Raw genomic sequence first — 13909 nt, forward strand, 5'->3', positions numbered from 1 at the left:
AACAGAAGCAGCGGCAACACAACAGTGGGAGCAACAGCTACAACAAAATTGAACGCAACAGCAACAACCGTAGAAGCATCATCTATAACAACAGTAAAGGCAGCAACAACAGATGCAGCAATAGAAGCAACAGCAACAACAGTAGAAGCAACAGCAACAACAGTAGAAGCAACAGCTATAACAACAGTAAATGCAACACCAACAGTAGAAGCAGCAACAACACCAACACCAGTAGAAAGCAACAACAGACGCAACAATGCAACCAATAGCAGCAGCGGCAACACAACAGTGGAAGCAACAGCTACAGCAACAGACGCAACAACAGAAGCAGCAGCAACACAATAGTGGTAGCAACAGCAACAGTAGAAGCAACAGCAGTAGAAGCAGCAACAGACCATTCTGTAAATATTCTGCTCATTTACTGAACAGATAATTATAGTTTTTAATCACCTTAATTGTCTACATCTATTGTGCATTCACAGATGTGGAAATGCATGTTTATTATTATTATTGTTTATTACCTTTATCTTTGTTGTCTTTGCTGCAGAAAAAGTATTTTTCTCAGACTACTGTCTTTATTTTGAAGTCATTTTAAGAGACGCTGTTGCTCTTTGTTATGCTTTTGTACTAAAACATCACTACACTATGATTCAAGGACTTCTCTCTGTAGCTTCACTGATGATGAATGACTGTGCATGTGCTGCCCCCTGTTGGACACAGCAGAAACTGTCCTCAGCAGTTCATCCACGCACCATGACAAAGGTCCAGTAAAATGTCGATGTTTCTCTTTTCCCACAGAATAACGCTTTTATTTTTGATATCAGGCGCTGGGTCAGCGGCACAGAGGCGGCCATTTTGGACCACCTGTTGCATGTTGATGCTAACTGAAGGCAACGTCTTATTTTCAGATATTCAGCTGCAATGTGTCGTGAAACTTTGCCACTAAATGCTGATAAATTATACACACTGGTAACTTAAGTTAGGAGGATTTAAATGTTTACATAATTGTTTGCTCTTGGCCAAAAAAAACATATTCTTCCATGTTTAAATTAGCATGATTTCAGCTAGCATACAGAGAGAGGCTGCTAGCTTGTGAAACCACACACACACACAAGTATGTTCCTCGATTAAACGTCACATTAAGACGATCAAAACGGTCTAGACCGAGTGATATTTCACTAAAAAACACACATTACAACATATAAATTGTGACTGTGACTGTGATGATTTTACACCAAAACGAACTGAAAATGTGTTTGAAATTGAGTAAAAAAAAAACAACAACATACAATTAACGTCTCAAATATACTCACAGTGAACCATCAGATCCAACAAAACGCTGTAGACGATCTCTGTTTAGCTTCTGGCTTCAGTTCTCGTTCAGGGAAACAGGTGTAATCATCTCACAGTTGTCTCATAGGCGATCTCTGCTCTCCGTGGGTAAACAAATACGATCACCTGACGTGTTTACCTGCAGTCTCGTGCACAGGTGTGTGTGTGTGTGTGTGTGTGTGTGTGTGTGTGTGTGTGTGTGTGTGTGTGTGTGTGTGTGTGTGTGCGCGCGTGCGCGTGCGCGTGCGTGTGTGTGTTGATACGTCATAATAATATGATAACGTCAATGTTCGGGGGTCTCGCGCACGCAGGTGTATCGACTGTGTCTCCATTTTAACGTTGATTGATGATTTAAAAACTGAGAAACGCGGTTCTTCCCGACGCTGGAATCCCATTGGCTTAACAAGGAGCACGTGACTGGAGGGCGGGGCTAAAAGGTAAAAGTTACGTTTTTTGTTTAAAAAATAAATAAATAAATAAATAAAAGCGTATTTTTTAGGACTGTCAAAATTAACGCGTTAAATCAGGATGATCCATTTAAAGTTATTTACAGTATTTTATTTTTTCTATATATTTATATTGTCTTATAATGTGGGTTCTCTACAATGTAATGTTAATTTTTTACAAAGTTTGTATAAATTTAAAAAAAAACTTATTTACAGTATTTTATTGTTCTTTACATTTATATTTTCACATACTTTATTTATCTCTCCGTTCCTACAACAAGATAAAGAGAAAATTTGAATTTTTCTGGCATATTTACGAATGGTGATTAATCGTGATTAATCCACAGCTACCCTGTGATTAATCTGATTAAAAATTTTAATCTTTTGACAGCCCTAATATTTTTTAAATAGATAATAAACATGTAAGAATTAAAGGTGCCATATGTAAGAATGTGGCCAAAAACAGTTACAACATTCAAATTCAAAATACCAAGGTCTTTTAGGTTTCGTTTTCTGACGTAACTGGCAACCCGTGGTTGCTCGGCAGCTGAGACTCAACTGACTGCAATGATTGGTAGATGGCGGTAGGTGGCGCCACATGCCAAAACATGATTTCAAAACATAAACATGATTTGCAGTCTGCAAAATATTTTTTTTAATGCAAATATTTTGTCTGTACTGTTGTTGTTGGTGAGTTCAGTTTGTTATATGAACATTATTCCTGAGTCTCTGTGACATATTAGGAGGATTTTATGGCCAGTTGATTTAGATTTATTACATAATGCACCTTTAAAAATGATAGACAGATAGGGGGCCAATCAGATTTCAGCTGGCCCCCCGTTGGCACCGCCTCTAGACCCGCCCACGTGTACTCGCAGAGGATTATGGAGCGCAGAGTATGTTAAATGCTCTGATTTCTCAGTGAGTGGGATGGAAATGTCTGAGGGAGCATCATACGATTCTCCCTGGAATGTGACTTTATTAATTAATTCTTTTATTTAATTATTAATTAATAATGAAATACATTTCTTAATTAATTAAAGTAATTGAATGTCTTAAATTCTGAGACAGAAATGCTGCACAAACTTCTGCTGCTCATCGGTAAGTTCACAATTTTTTTTAATATATATTTAATCATCTTACATAATATGAATTTTTATTATAATAATAATAATATGATTTTTTTTTCTGTCAGTTTTAGCAGCCAGCCTGGTCTCACCTCACCCGTCTGCTGCCACAGCGAGCAAAACAAAAACTCAAGGTATCATCACATCACACGCTGTAGTATTAATTAATACGTCATAAATTTACCTAATTCTAAAGATAGAATTCTTGTGTCTTGTACTTTTTTTCCTTCTCCTGGTTCTCAGTGAAGAACAACTCCGGTGTGACTCCAGCAGACAAGTGTGGGACATGGGTGAAGGAGCCCGACGGAGGTTACTTCACTTCACCCAACTATCCTGACAGATACCCACCTGACAGAGAGTGCGTCTACATTATAGAAGGTAACGTCGCGACACGTCCCGCTTCCTGTTGCCTGGAACACGTCCTCGAGTCGGAAATTCCGTCTAATTCGGGGATCAGACGACGTAGATATTACGTAGATAGTGTAGTGTAACATAACTGAAGAAAATGAAGTCGCAGATTCCGACATTAAAATTTCCATTTTACTAAATAAATGTATTAAATGCGTGCAGGCCCAACGCGTGAAGCAAAATCTACACGTTAGACTTGGAGAATCTGTGTATCATTCGTTTTTCAAAATAAAACCAGAAATGTTAAAAAAAAAAAAACAACTTGTTTTCTCAATATTCGTTTACAAAATAAAAATGGAAAAAACGGATAACGACTCATTTTTCCAATTTCCGATTTTGTGCTGAAACGGAAAATGGAAAAAACGGATAACGAGCGTTTGCCGTTTAATCCAAAAGTGGCAAATATACGAGAAAATTAAGTCGCAGATTAAAATCTCCATTTGAATAAATAAATGTATTAAATGCGTGCAGACCCAACGCGTGACTCAAATTGTGTCATCCAAGCGCAATGCGCAGGCCGTAGCATCGTTCTCTTCTTCTTTGGTAGGAATGCGTCCTATTCCCTACGTCCAGACTTGTGGCGCCATCCGATGGGCGAAGTGAGGTACTACGCAGTAGTATACCAGGTCCTTAAGGGGGGTTTAATGGCAGCTTGAATCCATGAGGTTGCGTTACTGCCATCTACTGGATTTAAAAAAAACTCCTACACAGCGCAATCCGAACTTTTGTTCCTCCGGGTTTCCGTCATCTCCGCTGACCGCTCCGGTTTTTTTCCCTCCAGCTTCTCCTCGCCAGTGCATCGACTTGTTCTTCGAGGAGAACTCTTCCATCGAGCCGTCGTGGGAGTGTAAGTTTGACCACATCGAGGTCCGTGACGGACCCTTTGGCTTCTCGCCCATCATCGGCCGCTACTGCGGACAGGAAAGTCCGGCCTACGTGCGCTCCAGCGGGAGGTATCTGTACATCAAGTTTGTGGCCGACGGCGAGCTGGAGGCCACGGGCTTCTCTGCTCGGTACAACTTCACGCAAGGTGAGTGGGCGGAGTTAAAGGGATAGTTCAGGGTTGTGGTAAAAAACATGAAAACTGTCAGGATTTCTTTGTTCAAAGTATAGTATAAACCCCATGTTTTGAGGTCATTTTAGCCATCGCTTTCTCTGTATCTTACCTACACTGCCGTTCAAAAGTTTGGGCTCACTTAGAAATGTCCTTATTTTTGAAGGAAAAGCACCTTTTTTCAATGAATACAACATTAAATGAATCATAAATACACTCTATACATTGTTAATGTGGTAAACAACTATTCTAGCTGCAAACGTTCTTACAGGGGTTTTTTCCCCCTGTTTTTTTCCCTATAGGTTTCAGTTTAACCCTTTAATAAGGTACGACTCAACCATTTGGTCGACCACACTTTAAGTCACTATTTCTCATTGAAAAATGCATCGAGCTGAACTCACTAACACTTCATTAATGTGACTTTGTTCTGAATGTTGTACTTTATGAATTATGCAAACCAGGTTTATTATGAACAGACGTCTCAACGGTTTGGTAGAGGCCTGTATCTATCTAATACTGTAGGGTCTATTTAAAAAAAAAATATATATATATATATATTTATATATATATACAATAAAATAATAAAAAATGCAAAGAAATAATTTTTCATATATATAAATATATATAAAATAAAATAATAGAAAATTATTGGTCTGTACCTTAAAGCAGTGACTCCCAACCCTGGTCCTCAGGGAACGCGGCCATGCCATGTTTTAGATTTAAAAAATTGAAACATAACATTTTTGAATAAAATTAAATAAAATATATTTATTTATTTATGTTTTTAAGACAAAAGGTGAAACATTAATATTTTTTTTTTTAACAACAGTTGAAACATTAAATTTTTTTAAAAATAAAATATAAATATAAATATATATATATGTATATATATATACATATATATATATATATATATGTATATATATTATTATTATTATTATTATTATTAATAATAATTTTTCATAAGACAAAAGTTGAAATATCATTTTTTTGGGGCAAAAGTTGAACGCTCTGATGATCAGCTGACAATTTCTTAAAATTAGGTGTTTTTGGAGCAGGGCAACATCTAAAACACGGCAGGGCAGGTGTTCCCTGAGGACCAGGGTCGGGAAACACTGCCTTAAAGGGTTAAAGTTGTGAGGACCAGCCAGAATGTCCTCACTCCCTATGGTTTATACATTTTTTGGGTCCTCACAAAGCCACACAAACAAGAACACACACACACGGAGTTAATGAAACCTTGTTTTCAGGGGAATTCAGCTCGTCAACGCTGAGCCGCAGCAGCTTAAGAGACTCCAAGTCAGAGGGTTTATTTATGAACAGCAGATTTTCATAGGGCACCTTCAACTGACGACAGTCAGAGATTAAACTGCATCTGTCCTTCCTTCATCCTTCACTCCTTCACTCCTTCACTCCTGTCTCTATTTACCACGATGGAGCCTCATTATGTCGTTTTTTAAATTATTATTCCTTAAAGGATTCTTTCAGTGTTAGACGACACTCTCGAGTCCTTTACACACACACACACACACACACACACACAAGGCAGGTTTTGTTTACGCAGCACTTTGTTTTTGTACACAAAGACAAACTCAAGGATATTTGAAGTAATTTAGTGACTTAATAGACGAGTGATAAAAAGTTGTACTTTGGTCTGACTTGTGTTTTCTTAACGGTTAGAAAGAATTAAAACAAGTTTCGGATATTTCAGCGTCTTATCTGTTTGCTATATACATAATATAAGACCGTACAATGTGTAAATAGCATCATAATCTGCTCCTGTATTGGTTTTTTATGACATGTAAAGGAATTTACCTCTGCCAGATAGTAAAGTGTGTGTTTGTAAGATATAATAATAAAATAATAATAATAATAATAATAAAAGAAAATCTTCTTGATTTTGATCACTAGGTTGTTGAGGTCTAATCTGTCCTGGACTAAGCTGCCAAATCAGGATTTATAATCCACCTAGCAAGTAGATTCATCAGCACAAAGGTTTAGACCACAATATCTTTCCCCTTTCTGTGTGTGTGTGTGTGGGGGGGGGGGGGGTGCGTGTGTGTGTGTGGGCTCAGATTATATATTATATAAGACTTGGTCCTTGTTTTTGTCTGACTTTAATAGAACTCTAAATCTAAATGTTTGTGTTGTTGTTTATTTATTTATTTACTTGTGCTTTTTGTGACGAATACTTAACTTGAAAGAATCGAAGGTCAGAGATTTTTGGCTTTATCTCCACCTTATCTACGAATAAGAATAAGATGTAGATAATAAGAATGAGAATAATCTCACAGACTAAATCACGAATAAACGCTATATTTTTCTTTCAGATCCCGACTTCCAAGACCTTGGTGCGCTCCCCGCTCTGCCACGTGAGTCTGTAACTTTTATTATTTTGTCACGATATAAGAGTTTAGTGCAAACATAACAGCGCCACATACAGGCCTGGCATGTTTCTACAGCAGTTAGAGTCATTTTGGGTTTCCGTGAAGATGAGTCCTGAGTGTGTATCACTTGAAGCACGATGTATTTTAGCAGATAAGATCCTTTTAACTGTGCAGTCAGTGAAAGTTTATGATCTCAAAACTCAAGTAGTTTTAAGTTTTCACGCCAAAAAACGTGTCTCCACAGCTTGTGAGTTTGAGCTGAGCGGTCCAGAGGGATTCATCGAGTCGGCTCAGATCGTCAGGGAGGGTCAGGTGCTGCAGACCGAGGCTGTGGACTGCAGGTGGTACATCAGGGCTCCACCCAGAGCTAGGGTATGGATATGTGTCACACAGCTGCTGTTGATATACTTTTCCTCATTGGTCTCCTCTGGTTGAGACATATTTGAGAGGGGTGGTGAGGCTTTTTAAGTCCGGAAATTAAATTTGAGATGAAATTGTGATTCCAATTTCGCCCACAGATCTACATGCGTTTTCTGGAGTACGAGATGCACAACTCCAACGAGTGCAAGCGCAACTTTGTCGCCATCTACGACGGCAGCAGTTCGGTCGAGCACCTGAAGAACAAGTTCTGCTCCACGGTGGCCAACGACGTCATGCTGGTGTCGTCCGTGGGCGTGGTGAGACTGTGGGCGGACGAGGGCAGCAGGAAGAGCAAGTTCAGGATCCTCTTCACCACCTTTCATGAGCGTGAGTGAAGGCCTTCTCGTGGTTTTTTGGGGGGTTGCACAAATGGTGAGTTCCAGTTGTAGATGGAAGTCAAGTGTGTGGGGGCATTCCAGATGATTGAACCAAAAGTCGGATTAACTCCACAAACCACGACATAAGAGAACTACAAAGTCATTAGGAAAAAGATGCTATGACCAGATCCTAACACAGTCAACACCTCCGTCAACTGCATCCTTCAAAAGAGACTGAAGTCCTACTGCGGAATAGGGATGGTCTAGCCCACAGAGTATGTCATCAGTTCTTCCAGTGGTGCTCAAAGAAATCTGGATATCGTCAGCTACGAAGGATACTTTGGGTGGATCCTTCTCAGCCGATGTTATGCCATAATTCTTTGAAGGATCCACCTTGATGTGTCCTTCAAGCAAACATTGGCTGCATTTGAAGGAGTCCATCCATCCATCATCTACCACTTTATCCTCCACTGGAGGGTTGCTGTGCCTATCTCAAGTGACATGGGGCAATAGGCGGGTCCACTTCGCCAGTCCATCGCAGGGCCACATATAGAGACAAACAACCATTCACTCACTCGTACTCTCACACCTACGGTCAATTGTAGAGCGACCAATTCACCTAATCCCCAAATCTGCATGTTTTTGGACTGTGGGAAGAAGCCGGAGAACCCCCGAGAAAACGTGCAAACTCCATGCAGAAAGGCCCTTGTTCCAACCAGGGCTCGAACCTGGTTCTTCTTGCTGCAAAGACAAGAGCGTGAACCGCTACGCCGACCGTGTGGCCCATTTGAAGGAGTCAACAAATAAAATAAAAACGGCACAGCCTACGCCGCTGACGATGAAACGCACAATCTCGAGCACAGGTGTCCAACTGCCGGCCCATGGGCCATATGTGGCCCCCCTAATGAAATGAAAACATGGCCCACGACCTCACCGTCTTCTAAACACAGTGTTTAGCTGAGGCACAGCTGTAAGCAAGGTGGCAGAATATAATATAACATTGTTAGCAATGTTAGCAAAGTTGTCGAAAGTTTTTACGGATTCAAAACGCTGTGACCATTAGTTCCACTGGATTTCCCCCGAAAGTTGGCGGGAAGACCATGGGCCTTCGCTCAACAGGAAGTTGGCCTTAACTCAACAGGAAGTCGGCCTTTTTGAATTTTGGCAAATTGAAACCCTACGTAAATGAGACAGACACATCGAAAAAGTTGTCGCAAGTTGTTTTTTCCCCCCCACTTTTTGGTCCCTAGGCAGGGCCCCTATTGACCACACTCGACGCTCATTGGCCCCCAGGTTATTTGACTTTGACACCACTGCTCTTACGGATCGGGCATTGCTAACATTGGCCCGAAGTACGTTTGCACCCATGGTTGTTTATGATTTCTCAAATAACTTCTTATGTAATTGGACATTGACAGATGAGCTTCATCTATGGGTAGAAACCTCCAAACAACACCTGAAACCAAACACGACTAGTGTCCTTTGCTTTTGTTTTCCAGCTCCATGTGAAGGAGACACCTTCTTCTGCCACAGTAACATGTGCATCAACCACACACTGGTCTGCAATGGCGTCCAGAACTGCGTTTACCCCTGGGATGAAAATCACTGCAAAGGTAACCCGCGACACACCTTCAGCCAACATTTGTCTATTTGTCACACTTTTTTTTAATTCTCTGCGTTCCCGTTCCCGTCCTCCCCTCACCAGAGAAGAGGAAGGCCAGCATCCTGCACACGCTGGACAACACCAACCTCACCATCATTGGAGTGACCTGCGGTCTGGTCCTCATCCTGCTCGTCATCTCTGTCGTCATCCAGGTCAAACAGCCGCGCAAGAAATACATCATCCGCAGGTGAGATGTTACAAAGGCCACTACCAAATCTTCTTCTTTTGCTTGTGACAGGAAGTAGACGGGACAATAGCCAACATGTCAATCACCTGCAATCGTAACTGAAAAGACAATATAGTCATCAGCCGATGTCCGATAGTTGGTAAATCCAACATGGCTTGGAGGTCAAGTATTAATTCAGCTTTCTGTCTTCAGAGATGACTTCGACTCCGCCCTCCTCCACCCCGAATTCGAGCCGCCTCACTACGAGCTCTGCACCCTGCGTCGCGCCCCGTCCGGCGACCTGACCGACGCCGCCATGGCCGAGGACTTTGAGAAGTTCCACAAGCTGCGCCGCTCGTCCAGCAAATGCATCCGCGACCACCACTGCGGCTCGCAGCACGGCAGCCGCAGCAACCTGAGCGTGAGGGACACCGCGGTGACCAGCGACGGCGGCGCCCTCCCTCACGCTCTCGTGCCGCCGCCGTCGGCGATGGCGGGCCAGCCATCACCGCGCCTCGCCCACCACGCCGCCGCGGCGGGTCAGCGGAGCATCCTGGTGATGAAGCACAGCTATTCTCAGGACGGGGCAGAGAGGTACCGAGCAGAGGAGGAGGAGGAGGAGGAGGATGATCTGATGATGGAGGACGGTCCCACCACCAGCCAGCACCACATGCACCCCCATCAGTACCACCATGGCATGCCAGGGCTGGATCACACCGTCCACCGTACACTCTCCAATGACTTTTAATGGACATGAAGTCCATGGAAACTGCCCTCAATCCATCTCAAGGCTCTTAGGCTCATTGAAAGTGCTTGAATTTTGTGCAAGAAAGAAGTTGATATTTAGGTCAATGTCTCCAATGTTTGTTACCACGCCACCTACTGTTTCATGTCCTGCATTGCTTGATGTACGTAGACCAAGACCGACTTTGACCAAGATCCCAAGGTCGATCGCAGATGCAGAGCGTGCTGCAAATCAATAAAGGTGGAAGGCATGGGTGAAGCGGGTCTTACAGGTTGCCCTCATATTTTAACAACATCCTCTCCTTGAATTTGACAGAATTGGTCCTGGAAAGTCCTTGAAAAGTCTTTGAAGTTGATGTCAAGGGTTTTCTGCACTGTGAAGCTTTGAGATTCGTGATTTGATCTTCCCTGCCGCAGCTTTTACCCGCTGTCAATCTCACCGCATCTACTCATCATGTTTTTGTTTGTTTGTTTGTTTGTTCTTTTGTCTATTTTTATGGAAATGGGAACATAATTTACAAAATTTACATCATGTTCTCTTGAAAAACAGCTGATTAATGCATCAGGAAAAATGTGAGCTAATGCACTGATTTTGAAGTAGCTAATTTGCCCATAAACTCCCATTTAAATGATTATTACAATAAACTGTAGCTTGTCAAATAAACTCTCATAATTAGCCAAAGAGTTTAAAGAAACTGAAATATTTGTACATTAATGGATTAAAAATAGCAGTAACATGTACATACACTTCAGTCTTCTTCCCCGTCCATGTTCCATGTTTGGTTGCTGTTTAAAATAATGTTTATAAATGATGTGTTGCAGTAACAAAAGGTTTAATGTTATTCCCCCATTAGGCTTAAAAGGAACCAAACGGAGTCTTATATCAAACTAATTTTCCTCTTGTTGTGTTTGAGGGTGATTTATGTTTATGTTTATTTGTGCATGGATTGTCCAGCGTTTTGTTCATTAAATGTCCGTCTCTATTTATTAACCATTTATCTATTTCATTTCATTTCTATTTCATTTAATTATTGTTTCCCTTTTTCATTGACTCTTAATTCCTGAGCATGCTTATTTATATGACTTGTGCTGGTGTAGGAGTTTTCTCACGCCAGAAGGTGGCAGTAATGCAACACGATGAATGCAAGCCTCATAGAAGGAGAGGAAGAAAAAAAAAAACTACATATGAGATTAAAAAACCTTAATTATTTTAAGTTAAAAATTTATAATAATTAGATAGAAAGTCCAAACAAAAAGTTAAATAGTGGGACTTGCGCTGAAAAGTCAGAATTATGAGATAAAAAGTCAAAACAAAGAGATAAATAGTGGGAATTATGAGTTGAAAAGTAAATTATGAGACCAAACAACCTCAAAATAGATAAAATGTTGCTGGATAAATGACTAAATTGTCACTTAAAATGAGATTATCAATGCTACGTCTGAAATCCATTATGATTTCAAGTAGGTAGATGAAAAGCGGAACCATCGTAGGCTATTCGTTGTTATCCACTCGGGCTTCAAACAGCGTTGCACAGGTCGACTGTCAATGTTAGGACACCGGTGTTTTCGTCGCTACGTGTTTTTTGTTAGTTACTTAAACATTGAGTTCAATAATATGTGAATTATTTTGTTGTCATGTCACAGCAGGAGCTTTTTGCGGACTCCGCCGCGGAGCCTCGCGGTGACGGCGCTGCTGCTGACGCCGGGAGCAGCAACAGCAGAAGCCGCCTGGGTCTCATCGTCACCGGGGTGGTGGGAGGCTCGCTGGTCGCCCTGTACGCAGTTGCTACACCGTTTGTTGTCCCCGCCCTGAGACAAATCTGCCTCCCGTTCGTTCCGGCGACCACCGCTCAGGTGGAGAACGTGCTGACGGTGCTGAGAGCCAGGACAGGTTCTCTGGTGGACATCGGCAGTGGGGACGGCAGGATAGTAAGTGTTTTCTTATCTTATTATCGATTTAAAGTAGACTAGAGGTAGACCCATTAAATCGACATTATCCAATTATTATATTTGTTGTTCTCAGAAACTTGATAAATGATGCTATGTCAGTCATTCAAACGTTTATTTTTTCGTATTTAATATTGATTTGCAATGTTATTATTATGTCTTGTATGCATTAAGTTGTCTTGTGTAATAGGGCCAGATAACATAAGATTTTTCGTCTTTATGCTCCTGTTCGTTATTATATTGGGGATTTACTTTTTTGCACATTGCATATACTTTCCATAATTGTTTGTTCAATAACTGCATTTGTTGTCCTCTTGTCTGTTGCAGGTGATCGCAGCAGCCAAACGTGGCTTTCAGGCCTCGGGCTTTGAGCTCAATCCCTGGTTGGTGTGGTTTTCTCGCTACAAGGCCTGTAGAGAGGGAGTCCGCTGCTCCACCTCCTTCCACATCTCGGACTTGTGGAAGGTCAGCGTTAGCCGATTAGTATGCAGTATATTTAGTATTCTGGAAATGATACGCAACTCTGATTTTAAGAACTTGGAGAATGGCGTGAGACATGGAGGTTTGTTCTCAGAGGGGGGCGGGGAAAGCCATTTAACAAACAAAAGGGAATCGGAGATTTTTAAACCACTCACCAAAGTCAATTAACAGCAATTAGCTTGTATATTGTGTAGTGTTTCTGCAGTATATAATTGTGATTATTCGTCTCCTTTGTTAGGTCAGTTTTGCTCAATACTCCAATGTGGTCATTTTTGGAGTTCCTCAAATGGTGAGTTTGAGTTCATGGAAGTGCTGCACGTTCAAAAAGAGTCCAAAAACATTATACCAACACGATAAACGTATTTGTTTGTTTTTCTGTTCCGCGTCTCTGCAGATGGAGCAGCTGGAGCTGAAGCTGACGAGGGAGCTGCCGAGTTCAGCCAAGGTGGTGGCCTGTCGCTTCCCTTTCCCCACCTGGGTCCCTGAATGCATCGCTGGCGAGGGCATAGACACCGTGTGGGTGTACGACGCCGAGACATTTAAATCACAACAGAAGCAAGTGGTGACAGGAAAGACGATAGCAGAACAAGAGGACACATGAGTGTAGACGCTGGGAGCTGTAATTCTTTTGTGAACTGTTTTTTAAATCTGTGCAGAATGGAGCGTATTGTTTTTAATTCTACCTTAAAGGCTGCTAATTGTTGCAGTTAAACACACACAGGCCGCTCGTGTCAGTCACAAATGAAAACGGATGTGTAACGTCATCAAATTACTTTGAAATCCAGGAAAAGGAACCAGATCATCTCTAGATCGTGGATTAAATCCAAATGGAGGCGATTCCTAGTTGTAATAAAGTGGCGCTGGCCCAAATTGTTGCATTGTATAACTTGATTATATCACATAAGATCATTTGTTTTTAACTTTGTATGAAATCTCTACATCTCTGTTAACTAGATTTGTTTTGAATGCTATCACACATCATGGGTGTGGTAGCATTAGTATTTATTAACTAGAGAAAGCACTCAGAGAGCACAGACGACACTATTGATCGATTACTAAAAGAAATGTTACCTATTTTAATCATCGTTTAATTGACTTTATATTTTTTTATTATGTTGTCGGAAAAAAAAAATGTGTGGCCGTAATCCTTTCATCCCAATCCTTTCATCCATAGTATCTTTTATTTGTTTGGTGAGTTTTTGTAAATAATTTTAACATTTGAGGATAACCAGAAAACTAGTAAATGCGAAATTTAACTTTCTTATTTTTGCTCTGAAAGAAATCAAGAAATATTTGCAAGAAACATTTCAAAAAGTTAATAAAAAATAAAATTAAGGGGGGAAAAGAAGTGGGGGTGAAATGGTCATGGCTGAATTGCGCCATCTAGGGATGAAAGACTACAGTGACGCGCAGTCCGT

General features: G+C 41.1%; 2 protein-coding genes across 2 annotated transcripts; both read left to right on the forward strand.

Annotated features, from left to right (window-relative positions):
* Positions 1-2851: 2851 nt before the first annotated feature.
* On the forward strand, positions 2852-10068 carry LOC310927175 (neuropilin and tolloid-like protein 1; the record flags this gene model as incomplete). Its single annotated transcript, XM_083889461.1, has 10 exons — positions 2852-2879; positions 2974-3039; positions 3149-3283; positions 4095-4343; positions 6698-6739; positions 6999-7126; positions 7273-7501; positions 8991-9104; positions 9197-9341; positions 9534-10068. 10 exons carry the CDS (start codon positions 2852-2854, stop codon positions 10066-10068), a joined length of 1671 nt encoding a protein of 556 aa, XP_083745587.1.
* Positions 10069-11699: 1631 nt separating this feature from the next.
* Positions 11700-13092, forward strand: atpsckmt (fATP synthase c subunit lysine N-methyltransferase; the record flags this gene model as incomplete). Its single annotated transcript, XM_083889892.1, has 4 exons — positions 11700-11993; positions 12339-12476; positions 12730-12780; positions 12886-13092. The coding sequence occupies 4 exons, from the start codon at positions 11700-11702 to the stop codon at positions 13090-13092; spliced, it is 690 nt and encodes a 229-aa protein (XP_083746018.1).
* Positions 13093-13909: the final 817 nt, after the last annotated feature.

Source organism: Microchirus variegatus (assembly GCF_963457635.1).
Source record: "Microchirus variegatus genome assembly, chromosome: 5".
Lineage (NCBI taxonomy): Eukaryota > Metazoa > Chordata > Actinopteri > Pleuronectiformes > Soleidae > Microchirus > Microchirus variegatus.